Genomic DNA, 19,126 nt, shown 5'->3' on the forward strand with positions numbered 1-19,126 from the left:
GTGCAGCGCTCTCGGACCCCAGCAGCCGTCTCTCCACGTCTCCTCCTCCCCCTGCCATTGCTGTACCCCTGCTCGAGATGGGGTTCTCCCTCAGGCAGATCATGAAGGCTCTAGAAGCCACAGGTACACACACACACACACACACGTGCGCACACACACGAGTATTCTTTAAAACCCTGTGTGTTTACCTGAGCTTTTTGTTAACTGGCATCATTTTCAAATGCTTCGCTGTGAACGGTTTAATGAAGCCTCTGAAGATACACCACTTACTCAAAGTCATGTCTTCAAGCAATGTCATCCCTAAAACATGATCACCCAACGCTTGTAAAGATTCTTTGCAAATTGCTGGATCTGGAGGCCCAAAATTTTAATATCTACTTCTGCTGGGCACCGGGACACTGTGGAATCCTGGGAAATGAAGAAGCAGACACTGGTGCAAAAGAAGCATTATCAGCGGATTTCAAAAAGTGTCCAGCACCTCCCATTGACCTACAACCCATAATAAACTCGTATATTAACAATAAATGGTAAACTGAATAAACTCCATGAAATCAGTCCTATTGTTGGCAAAAGAAACGTTTCTGTTTTCAAATTGCTGGACCCAGATGGTCTACACCCGCTGTCGAATAAGTCACTCACTAGACTCACCAACATGTACCTTCTGCCAGAATCCATTATCCTTGAAACATGTTTTATTAGACTGCACTGGCCTTAACCCTGTGAGAAACCTTTTTTAGGAAAAATACATGTTGAAAACCTTATATAGAATCCCTTAGACATTTCTCACCATTTAAACAACAAACAAACCTGAACTTTTTTTATCCAGGTGCGCGAGGCGAGGCAGACGCCCAGAACATCACGGTTCTGGCCATGTGGATGATCGAGCACCCGGGCACCGAAGACCCAGAAGAGCGCGCCGTGTCTTCTGACTACTCGGGGGCGGCCGGAGGAGGCAAGAATGCGGAGAGGAGCTACCTGCGCTCACCTGGAGACATTCCCAACGCGGACGCCGCAGAACCGGAGGAGGGATTCAGCGAGAGGTGTGTGTGTGAATATGTATATTATATCTCGAGTTGTATTAAATACAATGTATTACAATTCAGATCACTCAAACTCGTCTCTGATCTCAGCCAGGAAGGATTGGATCAAGACTCCGCCTCTGCCTCCAATGGACACGCCCCCCGTGGGCGATCAGCCGCAAGTAGGAAACATCGCTTTGATCTGGCGGCACGCACGTTACTGGCTCGTGCAGGTATTCCACACACACACACACACACACACACACACACACACGCACATCATTGTGTCAGGAGAGCTCACCGTTGTGCTTTATGTGCAGCTGGACTCTACCACTCGGTGCAGGCCCACCGCTCTCAGGTGCGAAGGGAGGGCTCAGGGGTGCAGCAGGACTCAGGCTCGCTGGGCGGAGTTTACGACTTCAACCTGGACGAGGAGCTGGAGCTGGAGCTGGACCAAGAGGCGATGGAGGCCATGTTCACACAGGAGCTCGCTTCAGACTCGGACATCCTGGGAATGTGGATTCCGGAGGTACTGGACTGGCCAACATGGGTGTGTGTGACCGCGGCCTGGGGCTGCAGCTACTTTCCTACTCACTCTTAACCCTGTTAACCAAGGACACACACACACACACACCTCTGTTCACAAACACTAACACTTCAGCAGACTGTTGCATGCAGCGATGAGAACAGAAAAGATAAGCTCCTCCTGTTTTTACTAACACGCTAACACTGCGTCGAATCACGACAGCGACACTTCACTTCTCATGCTTATTGTTTCTGTGTGTGTATGTGTGTGTAGCACGTGTGCGAGTCAGAGGAACGTGAGGAGGTGGTGGTCTGTGAGCTTTGCGACGTCAACGTGTCCAGCTTCAACCAACACATGAAAAAGAGTCATCCAGGGTGCGGGCGGAGCGCCAATCGGCAGGGTTACCGTAGCAACGGGTCCTACGTGGACGGCTGGTTTGGGGGCGAGTGCGGGAGCGGGAACCCGTATTACCTGCTGTGTGGCAGCTGCAGGGAAAAGTACCTCGGCATGAAGAGCAAGCACAAAGGAGCGGTGCCGGAGAGGTCAGTATTACAGAGAAGTGTGGGCGGGGCTTTAAACACGTGCCGATCACTGATTGGTCGAACATAACGACAGTCCTGGTAATATCCTGGTAATGTCTGTGACTAGATTGTTCTTTAGAGTGGATCTTCAGTGTCAATTCTGTCTAAATCTCTGCGTACTCGAAAGTATTGGCTCGCTCATCTTTATTATAACATCGTCAAACAGCAAGTATCGTTTTTATAACTCCTTTTAGGAACAATTTTTTTTTGTATTTTTAGTCGTTTAATTTGCCTTTGTTTTTGTTTTTTTAAACATGATTTAACAGGAAACAAAAACTTTTTTTTTTTTTTCTCCGTTTTGTTTATTTTCGGTAGTATTTTACTCTCTGTGTACATCACTAGTCTCTAAGCCACGCCCTTCATGGAAACTCCTCTCACCCCCACAGGCAAATATGTGCCCTTTTTTTTTTTTTTTTTGAACAGTTCACTAAGATAATGTTTATTTATTCATTTTTTTCCAGGTATAAAGGCCAGGCTCCAGACCTGCTGGGAAAACAGGACAGTGTCTATGAAGGTAGTGAATATTTATTTTTAATAGTAAACATGTTCAGACGCTTAAGATAGCCTGATAAACAGCTTCTGCTCTCTGTCTGTCTGTGTGTATGTGTGTGTGTGTGTGTGTGTGTGTGTGTGTCTCTCACAGAGGACTGGGACATGCTGGACGTGGACCAGGCGGAGAAGCTGACAGGCGAGGAGGAGTTCGAGCTGCTTTCAGCGCCGCTGGGACTCACGGAACGCAAACCCGTCCCCGAGGCCGTTCACTTCCCCGACACGGACCCCCTGGGAGCCTCTGTCGCCATGGTTACCGCTACAAATAGCATGGAGGAGACCCTCCTTCAGATAGGCAAGATCCCTCGTCCCTCGTCCTCACTCGTTAGACTCTTTAAATTGCTCAGGTGTTCCATCGAGCGTTGATGAGAAATTTTTAAAAATCCAACAAAGGAAAAATAAATTTCCCGACGGATGTTTGAGGGGTTTAAACGCTCCGGTCGAAAAACATTTTTGTCTTTTACTTTTTTTTCCAGAATTTTACATTGACATTAATGTCAATTAATAACGACGTTAAATTACATTTTGAAGTAGCGATTAAAATATTTAATCATTTGAAAAAAATAAGAGTAATATGAAATGATTCATTATTTCCGAACAGTTAAGTGATTACTTAATGAGCATTTTATTCAAGCAATTAATTAAAGTCATTTTGATTTTAATCATATTTTTCAACCATTAATGTGGAAGTATAAGATTTGATGGAAGAAGAAAAAGTATGTACCCTATCGGTCAAAAGTTTGGAGACACTCGACGGAAATGTATCTCATGATCTTAAAAACCTTTTGATCTGAAGGTGTGTATAATCGTACCGACGGATTCGTTTCTTTCGTTGGAAAACTAACATTTTATTTACAAAAAACTTTTTTTTTTTTTTTTTAAACGGACGACTCTGGAGTGAAATATTCCGAAAAGCAGGAGTCCAGCGTAGGTTTAATACTGTTTAAAAAAAAGATCTCCGGGAAATTCCTCAAGAGATCGGTTCGAGAATACGTCAAGAATACATTTCTGGAAATTCTAGGTGAAAGGGGCGTCGACTTTGAATATGATAAAATATAAAATTATTTTGAATTATTATTATTATTTTTTTATCACAACATGGAAAATTAACAAAATAAATAATGAGTGTGTCTACACTTCTGACCGGTGGTCTAGATGTAGAAAGTAGTGTAAAATGGGTGATCTCAGTGCTGTGTATGTTGGTGTGTGATTGATCTGCGTGCGTCACTCGCAGGCTGCCAGAGTTCGGTGGATAAGAGCTCGTCGGGTCGCATGTGTTTGGGCGAGCAGGCGGCGGGGCTTCAGAGTTCCGCTGATCGTATGGTGGCTTTGAGGAGAGTCACTGCAGCAGCTCAAGTCCTGGTGGCCAGAACTATGGTCATGAGAGCGCTGTCTCTGCTCTCGGTCAGGTGTGTGTGTGTGTGTGTGTGTGTGTGTGTGTGTGTGTGTGTGTGTGTTTACAGCATGTAACAGACGCCTTTATCCGAGTTATGATTTTTGATATATTTTTTCGTCTCCCAGCGGTTCCAGCTGCAGTCTCGCCGCTGGACTGGAGTCCCTGGGTCTGACGGACATTAGGACCCTGGTGCGTTTGATGTGTTTGGCCGCGGCCGGTCGCGCAGGTCTCTCCACCGGTCTCGCCTCAGGCCCCGGTGCTTTAGACCGTCCACGTGGAGCCAACAAGCCCACCAAACCCATCTCCTGCCTGGCCTACCTCAGCACTGCGGTGGGCTGCCTCGCCTCTAACAGCCCCAACGCCGCCAAGCTTCTCGTCCAGCTGTGCACTCAGGTGAGTGCTCTTTATTTATTATCCGTACTCGTACTGAATCTCAGCTGCTCAAACTCCGCTCGACCTCCCCGCTCTCTCGTCGACGTAGAACCTGATTTCGGCAGCCACAGGGATGAACCTGACCACGGTGGACGATCCGATCCAGAGGAGGTTCCTGCCCAGTTTCCTGCGGGGCGTGGCCGAGGAAAACAAACTCATCACGTCGCCAAACTTCGTAGTGACGCAGGCCCTGGTGGCGCTGTTAGCCGATAAAGGAGCGAGACTGAGACCCGGTTATGACAAGGCTGAACTGGAGAAGAGAGGTTAGTTTCTCACACTGACGGATTTTCCACCGCACATAAACAAGAACTGGACCAAAAAGGTACCGAGTACTCATAAAACCAGCCATTATAAATCCAGAAGTATCAGTTTGTTTAAGTCCTGTTTAATGTATTGTTTTTTATTTGGTGTTTGTCTGAAGTCACGTGTCTGCTGCCGTATGTGTGACCAATCAGTAAGCAGCAGTGCTGTTAGCCACGCCCATTTATTTCCACTTGGTACCTTTGCTACAGGATCAGTGACTTCATTCATTTTTGGTGACCATAATTCATAAATAATTACTTGCGTATATTTTTTTACACACATCTTTTTTAAAAATTTTTTTTAGACCTACGTATTTATTTTATTTACTCTTTTAAAAAATAAGGCAGATTAGGACTGACCATAGTGTTAAAATTTGCTATTACAATTAAAATATTATAGAATATTTTTTTCTTTGTCGTTGAGACGTCCTCGGGTATTGTGATGCGATGTTGTTGTCATATCGTCCGCCCCTACAGCAGATGTTCAGAGGCTCGTTTAGCAGTATATACAGCTTTGCTTCATTCCTCTCACCGTGTGTGTGTGTGTGTGTGTGTCTCTCTCTCTCTCTCTCTCTTTCTCAATTCCATCCTTAATCCCTGTTGCGTCCTTGCAGGGTTAATTTCCTCTCTTTATGCCCACCTTTCCTGCCCCCCCCCTGCTTTAGGTCCGTTGGAGCTGGCCAATGCGCTGGCAGCGTGCTGCCTCTCGTCCCGCCTCTCCTCACAGCACCGTCAGTGGGCCGCGCAGCAGCTGGTGCGTACTCTCGCCGCCCACGACCGAGACAACCAGAGCCGCCCGCAGACCTTCGCCGACATGGCGGGCGACTTACGCAAGTGTTCTACTATCAAGCTGGAGGCTCACCAGGGCAGAGTACGTCCTTCATTATATATAGTTATTTTCCTATAGCGCGTACAGCACGTCCGCAGGCGTTTTATTCCTCTTGTACCACACGTTTGTTACCCTCGGAAATAGCGTGAAGAAAAACACCTGGTGCAGCTAACGAAGCCTTTGATTAGTTTAGCATCAGGTGTGCTTCAGACAACACCTGCTTTGCATATTTGTGCTGTTGTGAGGGATTCCATTCAGGGGTGAATCATTTGGAGACTGGAGAAATCATTATAAGTTGTGTTTTCAGTTGAAACATTTTCAGCAACTGTGTGTGTGTGTTAACACTTCTCAAGGAATTTTTTATGAGTCTCAAAAGGTTCTCAGTACTCGAGCCTGTGTTCTGTATTGACCGTAGGTGATGTCCTGCGGGTGGTGTAATAAGAAAGGTCTCTTGGCGACCAGCGGGAGTGACGGAACCGTTCGAGTCTGGAACGTGAACAAGAACCAGTACACTCTGCAGCAGACGTGCGTCTTTAACAAAACGTGAGTTCTTCCTGCTTTGCCTTGAGCTTGAGCTTGACCTTCTCGCCACCTTCCTGTGCGTAGTTCAGTGTTGTGTACGTAGTACACAAGTACGTACGTAGTACACAAGAGTGTGACGATGGCTTTGTGGGGGTGTGTTGTCAGGGACGGTTCCCCTGTGGAGTGTTCTAGCGGACTGGGTTCTCCGGGTGAACCGAGCCTGGCGCCTGTGGCCTGGAGCACGAGCGGGAAGTTTCTAGCAGCAGCCCTGGAGAAGGTGGTTAACATCTGGCAGTTCAACGGTGAGGCAATTTTATTTATTTATTTATTTTGAATGCGCAAAATCGGGATTGATATTAAACTTTTAAAGTAACTTTTATGCTTTTGTGAAGTTTTTAAAAGGCTTTAAGTCTGTTGAGAAATAGAGAATAACCTTAAATACTTACATAAGCATGTGCAGCGAGGAATAAAACAGCTTTACGCCGATACTGGAGACTCCTTCAAGTCTCCTTACAGAAAACATTTTTGAACTTGTTTATGGATAGTGAGCTGTTGCTATAGAAACGATACTTTTCTACAGTACGTTTGCAGTTATATACAGACCATTAATAGTGTGTGTGTATGTGTGTGTGTTAGGTGGTAAGGGCTTGTTGGACCTGCAGCCTCACTGGGTGTCGTCGCTGGCATGGCCGGAGAACGAGGCGGGGTGTCTCTGGGCCGGAGAGCCTCGAGAACTCCTATTGGTCGGTCGCATAGACGGAACCCTGGGCCTGCTTGAAGTTCTAGATGCCTCGAACATGCAGAGAACCGAACTACTGCACTGCTACAGGAAAGACGGTATTATATACACACACACACACACACACACACACACACACACACACACAGTACAGCGCCAATAACCACGGCTTTACTGATTAGGTTTCACACATACATTATTTGTTCTTTTTTCATGTTTTTGAATTTATGTATTTTAGTGGCTGTGATGAACATGGCGTGGTACAGCGAGGATCGGCCGTTTGCGGTCGGCTACGCAGACGGAAAGCTTCTGATTGGCTGTAAAGAAGCGCTGGAGAATGGATCCGTGGTCGTCATCGATGCTCATAAGGTTAGACACGCACACTCCGAGGGGAAGGAGAGACATTAATAAATAACTTCAGAAATATTAGTAATACTATTAAAATGCAGTAAATGTTTTTTCCAAAATTAATGGAACATCTAATCGTATACGAATTTGAGGCGTATGATTTTTTTTTTAAGTCATATTTTTGGCAAATGTATTCTTTGTCTAAGAAAGAAAATACTTGTAACAATTCGACCAGGAGAAACAAAAGCTTATAAGATTAAAAACATTCAGCCATCTCTTGATATATTAATAATGTCTTCTGCATAATAGTTTTGATTATTATTGTAATTATTATTATTATTATTAATAATTCTTTTGAGAGTTTATTGTTTTTGTTTGAGAACCTCATGAATTTCATCCTTTTATTGGTGTTTAGGAAAGCATCAGCTCCCTGCGCTGGGCTCCAGGCGGGCAAATTTTATTAAGCTGTGCCAAAGAAGAGACTGCGTGCCTGTGGGCGGAGTCTGGGGCGGGGCTCGGGCGGAGCTGGGCGTGTCTCCAGAGCATCGCTCACCCAAGCATGGTGAACGCTGTCGCCTGGTGTGGTCTCTCCGGACAGGGACCTAAAGCACTGAACATGATGGCCACGTGTGTACACACACACACACACACACACACACACACATAAATACTCTCTCTCATACACTATCCGTCACGCACACAAACACAACTGTGTGTGTGTTTTTTGCAGGTGTTGTCAGAATGGCTTGGTGTCTGTGTGGACCGTGCCTCAGGACCCCTCAGCGTTCTCGCAGTCCAGCTCAGCCAGCACAGGTGCATGGTGGGAAACGGACGCCAAGTCGAAACCCAGGGTGAGCTCTCACAGTAAACCTGTTCTGCTTTTCCTCCCTTTCTTAATAAAGAAATAAAATTTGACTTCAAAAGTGACATCAAATGCTTTATTTATTTATTTATTTATTTATTTATTTATTTATTTTAACTTCCCAACCAATCAGATGGCAAGTTGCGTGACATTTGAGACAAACTGTAATTGAATAGTCACGTCACACGAGCAGCTAAATTCTCCGCTTTAGTTACAATCTTCATTTCATCCGATTTACTGAGAACAATGAATCTAATCTACAGAGCACGCTAGGCTAGCTAGTCACCTGATACTAATCGGCTACCTCTAATTGGCTAGTAAGAGAGTTGATAGCGAGGTAAGAACGTTGTCACGGTTACTGTGTGTCATGTGAAGTGCTTTTTTCGTTTCGTCACCAAAAATAAATTTAATGGTTGTATTGATGGTTTAAGGTTGTTCGAGTAAAGTGTGTGTGTGTGTGTGTGTGTGTGTGTGTGTGTGTGTGTGTGTGTGTGGTGTAATCTCCAGTTTACCCCACAGTGGCGTGAGGCAGCAGTGTGTGTCTTCCAGCTGCGAGGTCACATGACTCCGGTTAGGACGATAGCTTTCAGTCCTGATGGTCTCGCTCTGGTGTCCGGTGGTGTTGGTGGTCTTCTGAACATCTGGTCTCTCCGAGTAAGTAAAAACACACACACGCGATCTGAACACTATGTACAGTGCTATGAGTAATGTGTGTGTGTGTGTGTGTGTGTGTGTGTGTGTGTGTAGGATGGTTCTGTGATACAGACGGTGGTCGCGGGTTCAGGAGCGATTCAGAACACCGTGTGGATCCCGGATGTCGGAGTCGCCGTCTGTTCCAACCGCTCGAAGGTTACACGCCATGATGCCATAATAATACTTATAAAACCACTTCTTTTTTTTTTTTTAAAGTATGAAGTAGAAATGGGGGGGAAAAAAAAGTTTTCCATTAATGTAATTAGCTTAACATTAAATAAGAGAATATATTACAGAAAACTAACTTTTTTTTGACGGGTAAATATATTTTATTGACTGTATATTATTGTTATTATTATATACTGTTATAAATACACATCCTTCTAAAATAAATTGAATTGTTATAAAACAGTTTTACATTTATCTTGGATTAAATTTAAATAAAAAATAATAATAAGTGAAGGAATTAACATTAAACTACAGCCACAGATATTAACGTGAGATTAAGATTTTAATCGTTCTTAACATTTAGCAGATGTAAATATATTTTAAGAACAAATTGAAAATAATAATAATAAATAAAAAACATTAAATGTTCATGTGAAGTACGAAGTCCCGTCATTATGATTTTTATTTAACAGTATTTTTTTTTAAATGCCTTTCTGGTTGTAGGACGTTTTGGTCGTGAACTGCTCCACCGAGTTCATGTCTGCTAATCACGTGTTGGCGACCTGCCGCACCGCGCTGAAGAAGCAGGGGGTTGTGGGACTGAACATGGCTCCCTGTATAAGGACTTTCCTCGAGAGACTTCCCATCATGCTTCAGGAACAGTACGCCTACGAGAAGGTGCACCACTTGACTGTTTAATATCCGTTCACCGATCCGAGTCGGTTATCGTTACCGGATTATTACTTCGGCGACTTGTTGCTATAGTAACGATAATGTATCAGAATGAGGGCGTTAGTTATGAATAAAGCTGTGATGTGCAGCTGCGCTACTGACAGAGCTGCTGATATTGAAAACTAATCAATACCTTCTGACCAATCAGAAGTCAGAATTAAACAGCAGTCTGTGTGTGTGTGTGTGTGTATGTGTGTGTGTTACAGCCACATGTGGTGTGTGGAGAGCAGCTGATCCACAGTCCCTACATGCAGTGTTTGGCATCTCTGGCTGTCGGACTGCAGTTGGACAGGTTACTGTGTCACGCCCCAGTGCCTATTCACCTGGCCCACTGCCCCGCCCAGCCTGGCTCTTCATCATCCTCTTCCTCCTCATCCTGTCCTTCCACACAGCTGCACTCATGGGGCAGCAGCGAGTGGGCGTGGCTACACAGCTTCTCCACCACCGTGAAGACAGCCGAGGCGCTCGCCCGCGGTCACACTTTCCCAGAATCCTTCACTGTGCCTGATCTGGAGCCCGTGGCCAAGGACAAGATGGCGCTGCTGATGGTGAGTGTACTTTACATACCCAACAGCACTTTAATTAACACGTGGCCATTTTAAAGGGGCAGCTTGGTTTTATATCAGATAGTCGTAAAGGTGACCGTGACGCTCACAACCTTTTTGATTTAAAGAAACATCTTACATAAAATTATCAGGTTTTGTGGATTTGATTTTGCTTTTTGTACGTTTTATTTGCTAATTTTTAGACCTTTTTTTTGGTCCGTTTTGTTATTTTCTGTCCATTTAAAAAATAAATAAATAAATAAATTAATTAATTAATCTTGGCCATTTAAAAATGTTCTTATTTTTTGTCCATTTTGCTACTTTGTTTGTTTTGTAACTTTGTGTGCATTATCTTACCTTGTTGCTTCTTTCCTTTTTGCTTCTTTAGTTACTCTGTGTTCATATTAAGTTATAGCATGGACTTAATATTAAAAAATATATATTGAGTATGAGCTTCATCTGTCTTTGTGTCAGGCAATCAGGTTGTTTTTATTGTGTCTATATTTCAGGACAACAGTAAATGGGCTCTTGGGATGGATGAGCAGTTGATGTCATGGGCCACCTCCAGACCTGAGGTAACGATATAACCATCATTTGCATTCCAAACTGGTTATTAGTTTATTTATTTAGCTGTAGGTGAGGGGTGTAGGTGGGGGGTGTAGTTGGGGGGTGTAGATGGGGGGTGTAGTTGGGGGGTGTAGATGGGGGGTGTAGTTGAAAGGTGTAGGTGAGCGCTGTAGGTGAGCGCTGTAGGTGAGGGGTGTTGGTGAGGGGTGTTGGTAAGGGGATTAGGTGGGGGGTGTAGTTGAAAGGTGTAGGTGAGCGCTGTAGGTGAGGGGTGTTGGTGAGGGGTGTTGGTGAGGGGATTAGGTGGGGGATGTAGGTGAAGGGTCTAGGTGAGGGGTGTGGGTGAGCGCTGTAGTTGAGGGGTGTTGGTGAGAGGTGTTGGTGAGGGGTGTTGGTGAGAGGTGTTGGTGAGGGGTGTTGGTGAGAGGTGTTGGTGAGCGCTGTAGGTGAGGGGTGTTGGTGAGAGGTGTTGGTGAGGGGTGTTGGTAAGGGGATTAGGTGGGGGGTGTAGTTGAAAGGTGTAGGTGAGCGCTGTAGGTGAGGGGTGTTGGTGAGGGGTGTTGGTGAGGGGATTAGGTGGGGGATGTAGGTGAAGGGTCTAGGTGAGGGGTGTGGGTGAGCGCTGTAGTTGAGCGCTGTTTCTGTGTGTTGAACAGGACTGGCACCTGGGCGGGAAGTGTGACGTGTATCTGTGGGGCGCAGGACGCCACGGCCAGCTCGCTGAGGCCGGACGGAACATTCTGGTGCCGACGCCTGCTACATCCTTCTCTCAGGCTCAGCAGGTACACACACACACACACACACACACACAGAGTTTATCAGTGGTGAAAAGGTGAAAAGCTAGTTGACGTAGTGAATGTGTGTGTGTGTGTGTGTGTAGGTTGTGTGTGGGCAGAACTGCACGTTTGTGATTCAGGCGAACGGAACCGTGTCGGCGTGTGGCGAGGGCAGCTATGGCCGTCTGGGTCAGGGCAACTCGGACGACCTGCACATTCTCACCGTCATCTCAGCACTACAAGGTAGTTAACCACACACACACACAAAGACAAGGACACACATCCATGATTTATTTGTCCAGAAACCTAACCGATGAGGTTAAAACACGGTAACTAATATAATAATATAATGTAATAAGGTCTCATGAGTTAATCCTGGTTTATAATCTTGCATTAAACGTGTATTTGCGTCTTTGCACGTGCTAGGGCGCAGTCCTCCAATGAGCTAACTGCACTTTGTGCGAAGCGGCGGTGCTGTGCGGCGGTCGCTTAGCATCTGAACATTTCGATAAGATTTTGTGATGGTTCTAATATTGTTTTTAATTCAGAGTAATACTGAACAAAATACTCAAACTCTGACGTGTAAACAGTAAAATCTTACACCCAAGGTGTGTGTGTGTTTGTGTAGGGTTTGTAGTGACTCAGCTGGTGACGTCGTGCGGTTCTGACGGACACTCGATGGCTCTGACCGAGAGCGGTGAGGTGTTCAGCTGGGGAGACGGCGACTACGGCAAACTGGGCCACGGCAACAGTGACCGCCAACGCCGGCCGCGCCAGATAGAGGCTCTGCAAGGAGAGGAGGTAGTGCAGGTTAGTGACCAAACAAACACACACACACTCACACACACACACACACATACACACTCGTGTGTGTGTGTGTGTGTGTATGTATATATACAGTATAGTGTATATACACACTGCAGAAGGTGATGCTGAGGGCAAACAAATAAAATGTGTGTCTACAGATGTCGTGTGGGTTTAAACACTCGGCCGTCGTCACGGCAGACGGTAAGCTCTTCTGCTTTGGGAACGGAGACTACGGCAGACTCGGCCTGGGAAACACGTCCAATAAGAAACTTCCAGAAAGAGTCACCGCTTTGGAGGGACAACAGATCGGCCAGGTAAGCAAGTCAATCACTCACTCACTAACTCACTCACTCACACACACACACACACACACTAATAGTTGAGTAGGTGTGAGCTTGTGTGTGTATTTATGCGTTTAGGTGGCGTGTGGACTAAACCACACGTTGGTGGTGTCAGCCGATGGATCGACCGTCTGGGCGTTCGGAGACGGAGATTACGGAAAACTCGGTTTGGGAAACTCGACCGCTAAATCTTCACCCCAGGTATCGAGCTCACTTCAAAACCAACGGTCTACGATACGACCGCATCAAGATCTGGTCCGAATTGTAAAAGGAAACTGTTTAAAACCTGATACTAGAGTCGAAAATCAAAGTACACTTCCTGGTTTGTGTGTGTTTGTGTCTGTCTGTGTGTGTGTCTGTGTGTGTGTGTGTTAGAGAATGTATGAAAGAGATTGCTCGCATTTCTTCAAGAGCTTAAAAGGCCATAAATAACCCCCATATTTGTTATAGACACGTTCTTTTGTGTGTGTGTATGTGTGTGTGTGTGTGTGTGTGTGTGTGGGGGGGGGGGGGGTTAAAGAAAAACACATTGTACTTTTTTATCTCCTTATAGTTACATTTTACCTTGTGGAATGTCGGCGAAAGAGGGTTTTCACTCGTCATGTTATAGCAGCCAAAAACAGTTGTTCCCTCATCATGAATCATTGAATCGATTCTGAGTCGAATCGTAATGTGAATCGAGTCGGTCGTGAACTTCGAGGCGTATTTTATCATCTTAATGAGCGAGATGAACTCCCTTATCGTACACGGTTTCATGCTGGAGGACGTGTGCGTTCTGGTTTTCTAGAAAGTGGACGTTCTGTGCGGGATCGGGATTAAGAAGGTGGCGTGCGGAACCCAGTTCTCTGTGGCTTTGACCACAGATGGAAATGTTTACACTTTTGGACAAGGTACGTACACGTGCGTGTTCACGTTGATATTTCTTTTAACGTGCTGCATCATTCCTAAAAAGGTTTTTTTTTCTTTCTTTCTTTTTTTTTTTGAATCGCACACTTTTGTGATCTCTGTGACTTTTTTAAAAAAAATGTCTGTTTCAACGTTACAATTTCGTAGATCGCCTGATCGGTCTGCCAGAGGGGCGCGCACGCAACCACAACCGCCCGCAGCAGGTTCCCGCCCTGGTGGGTGTGTTTATCCAGGACATCGCGGTGGGGGCGGAGCATGCACTCGCACTGGCGTCTACTGGAGACGTTTACGCCTGGGGGAGCAACTCTGAAGGGCAGGTAAGCACACGTTTTACATGAGATGTAGCCGAAAAATGGAGGTTACTCAACTCGTGACCGATCGGGCGTGAAGTTCGGAAGCAAGCGAGAAAGATGGAGAAATGAGTTTGTGAGTGAATACGAGGTTTAGAATGAATTAAAGATATTTCGTTGTCGATTATACAAATACGTAACTAAAATGAAAGGACATAACTGATGATGCTAGCTAAGATTGATCAGTGTTGTCATGGTTACAGTGTGAGTGTAAAAATAGGCTAAGGCCTGGAATTGCTCTGTTTCTTGTCAAATGGTTTGCCTAATTTATGATGGTGTGTGTGTGTTGTAGCTCGGTTTGGGTCACACCAACCACGTACGAGAGCCGACGCTCATCGCAGCTTTGCAGGGTAAAAACATCCAGCAGATTTCGGCAGGACGCTGCCACAGTGCCGCATGGACTGCTCTGTCAGTGCCACCCAGAGCACCAGGTACACACACACACACATGCACACACACGCACGCGCTATAGTTGCGTCTAAACTAACGTCGTGTTGCGATTTGCGCAGGGTCGTCCATGCCGCTTCAGCTGGGGCTGCCCGTGTGTGTGCCGCCGCAGTACGGCGCTCTGAGGGACGTCAGCATGGAGGCGCTGAGAGCTCGGCTACGTCTGCTCTACCACTTCTCTGACCTCATGTACTCCTCCTGGAGACTGTTAAACCTCAGCCCTAACAACCAGGTACACACACACACTCACCTGCGCAGTGATGTGCATAAGTATTTACCCCTCACTGAGCTTTCCTCTCTTACTATCTGGAACTAAAATGGACTTGATTGGAATTGTGTGTCATGAGTCTGCACAAAGCTTGGGGGGAAATCAATAGTTTGCCAAATCCTTTACAAATGAAAGTATATAAACTCATTCAGCCTGCTTTAGACAAGCTTAAAAAATTTTATTCTGTGTGCAGTTCGTTTTGTTTCTTTCTAGAAACTGGTGCTTAGATTTAAAATATTTATTTGCCAGCAGAACCAGATTATTTAAATTTGTAATAAGTAAAAAAAAAAAATGTCTAGAAATAGGTTTAACAAAGCTTGTATTTAGTTTATTGTAATCTGACTGGAAATACTTGATACATTTAACTATATTCGAGATATTTATTTGCAAAGAAGACATTTTGTGCGGTGTAAAAGATTTTAATCAGTGAGCGGATGGAGAGATTAGTCATAGAAACAAACAAAAGGTGCAAATACTTTTGCAAATCCTTTTTATTTATTTATTTTTTTTAAAATAAAACTATAAAGATTTCATTTCAGTTTAAGATCCAGGGGGGTGAATACTTATGCACAGCACTGTGTACAGAGACATTCTTGGAATATCATTGCACACAATGCAATAATAAGTGCAGTAATAATGAATATATTGCGCAGTGAGGTGTGTATGGTGCACGTTGTGTGTTTCAGAGTTGTACGTCGCGTTATAACCCCGGGACGTGGGGTATCGTACAGGGGCAGCTGCGCCCTCTGCTGGCTCCACGGGTGTATATGCTGCCGATGGTGCGCTCCATCGGTAAGACCATGGTGCAGGGCAAGAACTATGGCCCTCAGATCACCGTCAAGAGAATCTCCACTCGGTCAGTAACTTATCCTGACCTTATACTGTTGTGTTGGGGGAATTTTATGGAATTTAGCCGTCAGAAGGGGTATTCATGGGTTTGGCAACATTTAGTAAAGCGGGTTTCTGTTGTTCGGTTTGGGGAATTTAGCACTGCAGTGTATTTATTTATGGCCATAGGACATTTAGTGGCCAGGGGGTATTTATGTTGGGGTTTGGGACATTTAGCGGCCAGGGGGTATTTAGTAATGGATCTATAACTGTAAAATGTAAATTCTAAAAAAAAAATCCATTAAAATTCTTCTCCTCATCCCTCATTCTCTCTCTCTGTCCCCCTCTTCCTCTCTCTCGCCCCTCTCCCACCCTCTCTCCCTCTCTTCCTCGCTCTCTGTCTCTCTCACCCCTCTCTCTCCCTCTCTCTCTCTCTCTCTCTCTCTCTCTCTCTCTCTCCCCTATGAAGTGGGAGGAAGTGTAAGCCCATCTTCGTGCAGATCGCTCGGCAGGTAGTGAAGCTGAACGCGTCTGATCTCAGGCTGCCGTCCCGGGCGTGGAAGGTGAAGCTGGTTGGAGAGGGAGCGGACGATGCAGGAGGAGTTTTTGATGACACGATTACTGAAATGTGTCAGGTGTGGTCACTTTCATCTTTCTGGAATAAACGAAATGCGTAGCTAGACATCACCATAACACAGTGTGTGTGTGTGTGTGTGTGTGTGTGTGTGTGTGTGTGTGTGTGTGTGTGTGTGTGTGTGTGTGTAGGAGCTTGAGACTGGAGTAGTGGACCTGCTCATCCCTTCTCCTAATGCCACAGCAGAAGTGGGCTACAACAGAGACCGGTCAGGAGAAGTACTGTTTACGTTCACGTCGTAACCGTAACCCTGCTAACATTAGCTAACTAGCAAACCACTGTTAACGTAAATGTAAAAAACCGTTCGTATCTTATCCGTACATTCGTAAGAAAGCGATCGAACACAACGTCAAGTAAAGCGAATCATTCGGTTATGAGAAAAGTATAAACAGAGGACGGGCCGGTCTGTGTCCATCTGTCTCTCTGTCCGTCTGTCCGTCCATCTGTACGGCGCCGTAAACAAACGCCTCATCTCACGCGAAATTTAGTGCTCGCTTATTATTATTATTATTATTATTATTATTATATATTATTAATCGTACTCCCAGCTCTCTCTGCTCTTTACCTTTTATGGAGTTCTGTGGGCGTCGCTAAATGCAAATGAGCTGTGTCAGGGAAGAGATTTTCACTTTTCGAAATTTTGAGTTCGGGCTGTTTTACATCAAAATTTACACACAGTTTTGCTAAAAGATGATGAATGAGGCTCAGCGTTATGCAAAAGTGTAAGTTAAATAAAATCAGTCAATTAAATAAGACAAGTAAGATATGTAAACTAGTTAAGTAATTGAAATAAAGTAAGATCAGTCAGTAAATTAAGTAGTTTAAGTACATAAGTAATTTATAAAGGAATGTAAGCAAGGATAATAATAATAATAATAATAATAATAATAATATACTCGGTTGAGTAGTGATAAGTTGATATGAAGTGATTAGTCTTCCCAGATTGTTGTTCAGATAGATCTAATAAATATATACAGATATATAAATATCAATAAATAAATAAAAATAAAAAGAATGTTAAAATCGATATCGGCATGGCAACGTTCTCACAGGTACATGTAACGCAGAACGTCGTCACAGTTTATTTTATTAATGCCTGTTGAAAGCTCGTTTGTGTGTGTGTGTGTGTGTGTAACTTCAGGTTCCTGCTGAACCCCTCCGCGTGTCTGGACGAGCATTTACTGCAGTTTAAGTTCCTGGGCATCCTGATGGGCGTGGCCATCCGCACCAAGAAACCTCTGGACCTGCATCTGGCTCCGATGGTGTGGAAGCAGCTGTGCTGCATCCCGCTGACGCTGGAGGACCTGGAGGAGGTGGACCTGCTGTACGTCCAGACGCTCAACAGCATCCTGCACCTGGACGACAGCAGCATCACCGAGCAGAACTTCCACGAGGTTCACACACACACACACACACACACACACACACGCACACGTGCACAGATGTGATTACTCGTGAATATTCGACTGCTTGCAAATACGTAGCTAAAACATTCCGAGTGTAAAGTCTGTTTTATTTCATGTGAGCTCTGACAGGTACACCGCCCCCTAGTGGCAGACGTGCCGCATTTACGTACCATCCTAGATTCGGTTGAATTTATTTAAAATTGAACATGTGTGGAGGAAAATAAAGGCTAACTCTTCTTCATTTCCTGTTATTAATGTAAAGTGCAGGCAGACACCAAGGCAAGGTTAGAAAGTGAAGAAAGTTCGTTCAACAAAACGATTTCTGTGTGGTTTTGTCGAGCCTCGTCAAGCGTGAGTTTCATAATGTAGGTGGTAGTCAGATGTTCGCCGTTTTGCGGTGAACACAGGCTGTGTACCGCTCTGTTGCAATCTAGCGAACGCGAGCTAGCTAGCGTCCCGCATCCGAACGCACCGGGATTATAAACGACGCTCTTAAAGCACTCGTTTTATTCGACTCGTTCTGTTTATTCCAGATAAGAGCGCTTAGGGAGTAATGTTGGATTTAAAATGAAGAATAAAAATAAGCATAAATGTTTGCTCTTTCCGTAGATGATTCCTCTGGATTCGTTTGTGGGTCAGAGTGCTGATGGGAAAATGGTGCCCATCATTCCGGGAGGAAACAGCATCCCGCTGACCTTCTCCAACAGGAAGGAGTACGTAGAACGTGCCATAGAGTACCGGCTACACGAGCTCGACCGCCAGGTGTGTGTGTGTGTCTGTGTTTCATGTAGTGCCTGAAGTACTTTTATTTTTTAAACTCCGCCCCTTTTCCTAATCAATTGTTTCAGTTGCTTTTAATTTAGTTCGTCTCCTGGTATTTGTCTCCTGGTAGGTGCACGTGTTTTATAGAAGCTCCTGGGTAAATGTTTATCATGGAGGGATTGATTTAGCAGTTTGATACGCACTGGTTCCAAAAAAAAAAAAAAAAAGTAATGGCACCCTAAATTATGTATTTGGTGAATTTTTAAAAAGCAAATACTGAGCGTCTTCCTGTCATGTCGGTTCCACTTTACACACATGGGGATGTTCTCTTTGAATTGATCTTCTGTCCCAGAATTTTGTGTCAGGCTCATTATTTTGTATAAAGTGTAACCTGTAACCAAGGGTGTGTGTGTGTGTGTCAGGTGGCGGCCGTGCGGGAGGGCATGTCGTGGATCGTGCCGGTTCCTCTGCTCTCGTTGCTGACGGCTCGGCAGTTGGAGCAGATGGTGTGCGGTTTGGCGGAGATCAGCGTGGAGGTACTGAAGAAGGTGGTGCGTTACCGGGAGGTGGAGGAGCAGCAGCAGCTGGTGCAGTGGTTCTGGCAGACGCTCGACGAGTTCTCTAACGAGGAACGCATGCTGTTCATGCGCTTTGTCTCCGGACGTTCACGCCTCCCCGCCAACACGGCCGACATCTCGCAGCGCTTCCAGATCATGAAGGTGGACCGGGTAAGACACACACACACACACATGCTCTCTCTCACACAAATATATTCTCAGTCCGTTTGTTTA

At 45.2% G+C, this 19,126-nt stretch overlaps 1 protein-coding gene across 7 annotated transcripts in view; it reads left to right on the forward strand.

The window, feature by feature from the left end:
- herc1 (HECT and RLD domain containing E3 ubiquitin protein ligase family member 1) overlaps positions 1-19,126 on the forward strand; it is a 42,826-nt gene that overhangs the window by 23,085 nt on the left and 615 nt on the right. For 5 of the 7 annotated variants that reach the window (XM_047158326.2, XM_047158330.2, XM_047158328.2 and 2 more), the window contains exons 41-77: positions 7-123; positions 827-1,040; positions 1,131-1,252; positions 1,340-1,569; positions 1,819-2,087; positions 2,588-2,640; positions 2,770-2,970; positions 3,910-4,084; positions 4,197-4,464; positions 4,553-4,766; positions 5,420-5,676; positions 6,050-6,177; positions 6,322-6,458; positions 6,793-6,993; positions 7,134-7,264; positions 7,659-7,870; positions 7,974-8,094; positions 8,613-8,759; positions 8,853-8,954; positions 9,471-9,644; positions 9,905-10,246; positions 10,753-10,818; positions 11,467-11,592; positions 11,691-11,829; positions 12,215-12,396; positions 12,552-12,707; positions 12,813-12,935; positions 13,522-13,624; positions 13,788-13,957; positions 14,283-14,421; positions 14,500-14,669; positions 15,392-15,561; positions 16,003-16,168; positions 16,299-16,375; positions 17,309-17,561; positions 18,183-18,335; positions 18,758-19,063. In XM_047158326.2, the coding sequence (XP_047014282.2) occupies positions 7-123; positions 827-1,040; positions 1,131-1,252; positions 1,340-1,569; positions 1,819-2,087; positions 2,588-2,640; positions 2,770-2,970; positions 3,910-4,084; positions 4,197-4,464; positions 4,553-4,766; positions 5,420-5,676; positions 6,050-6,177; positions 6,322-6,458; positions 6,793-6,993; positions 7,134-7,264; positions 7,659-7,870; positions 7,974-8,094; positions 8,613-8,759; positions 8,853-8,954; positions 9,471-9,644; positions 9,905-10,246; positions 10,753-10,818; positions 11,467-11,592; positions 11,691-11,829; positions 12,215-12,396; positions 12,552-12,707; positions 12,813-12,935; positions 13,522-13,624; positions 13,788-13,957; positions 14,283-14,421; positions 14,500-14,669; positions 15,392-15,561; positions 16,003-16,168; positions 16,299-16,375; positions 17,309-17,561; positions 18,183-18,335; positions 18,758-19,063 (6,314 nt within the window). The remainder of the gene's footprint in view (positions 1-6; positions 124-826; positions 1,041-1,130; positions 1,253-1,339; positions 1,570-1,818; positions 2,088-2,587; positions 2,641-2,769; positions 2,971-3,909; positions 4,085-4,196; positions 4,465-4,552; positions 4,767-5,419; positions 5,677-6,049; positions 6,178-6,321; positions 6,459-6,792; positions 6,994-7,133; positions 7,265-7,658; positions 7,871-7,973; positions 8,095-8,612; positions 8,760-8,852; positions 8,955-9,470; positions 9,645-9,904; positions 10,247-10,752; positions 10,819-11,466; positions 11,593-11,690; positions 11,830-12,214; positions 12,397-12,551; positions 12,708-12,812; positions 12,936-13,521; positions 13,625-13,787; positions 13,958-14,282; positions 14,422-14,499; positions 14,670-15,391; positions 15,562-16,002; positions 16,169-16,298; positions 16,376-17,308; positions 17,562-18,182; positions 18,336-18,757; positions 19,064-19,126) is intronic. The other 2 variants (XM_017478945.3, XM_047158329.2) reach the window with 2 other exon arrangements.

This window comes from Ictalurus punctatus, chromosome 10 (genome assembly GCF_001660625.3).
Source record: "Ictalurus punctatus breed USDA103 chromosome 10, Coco_2.0, whole genome shotgun sequence".
Taxonomy (NCBI): Eukaryota; Metazoa; Chordata; class Actinopteri; order Siluriformes; family Ictaluridae; genus Ictalurus; species Ictalurus punctatus.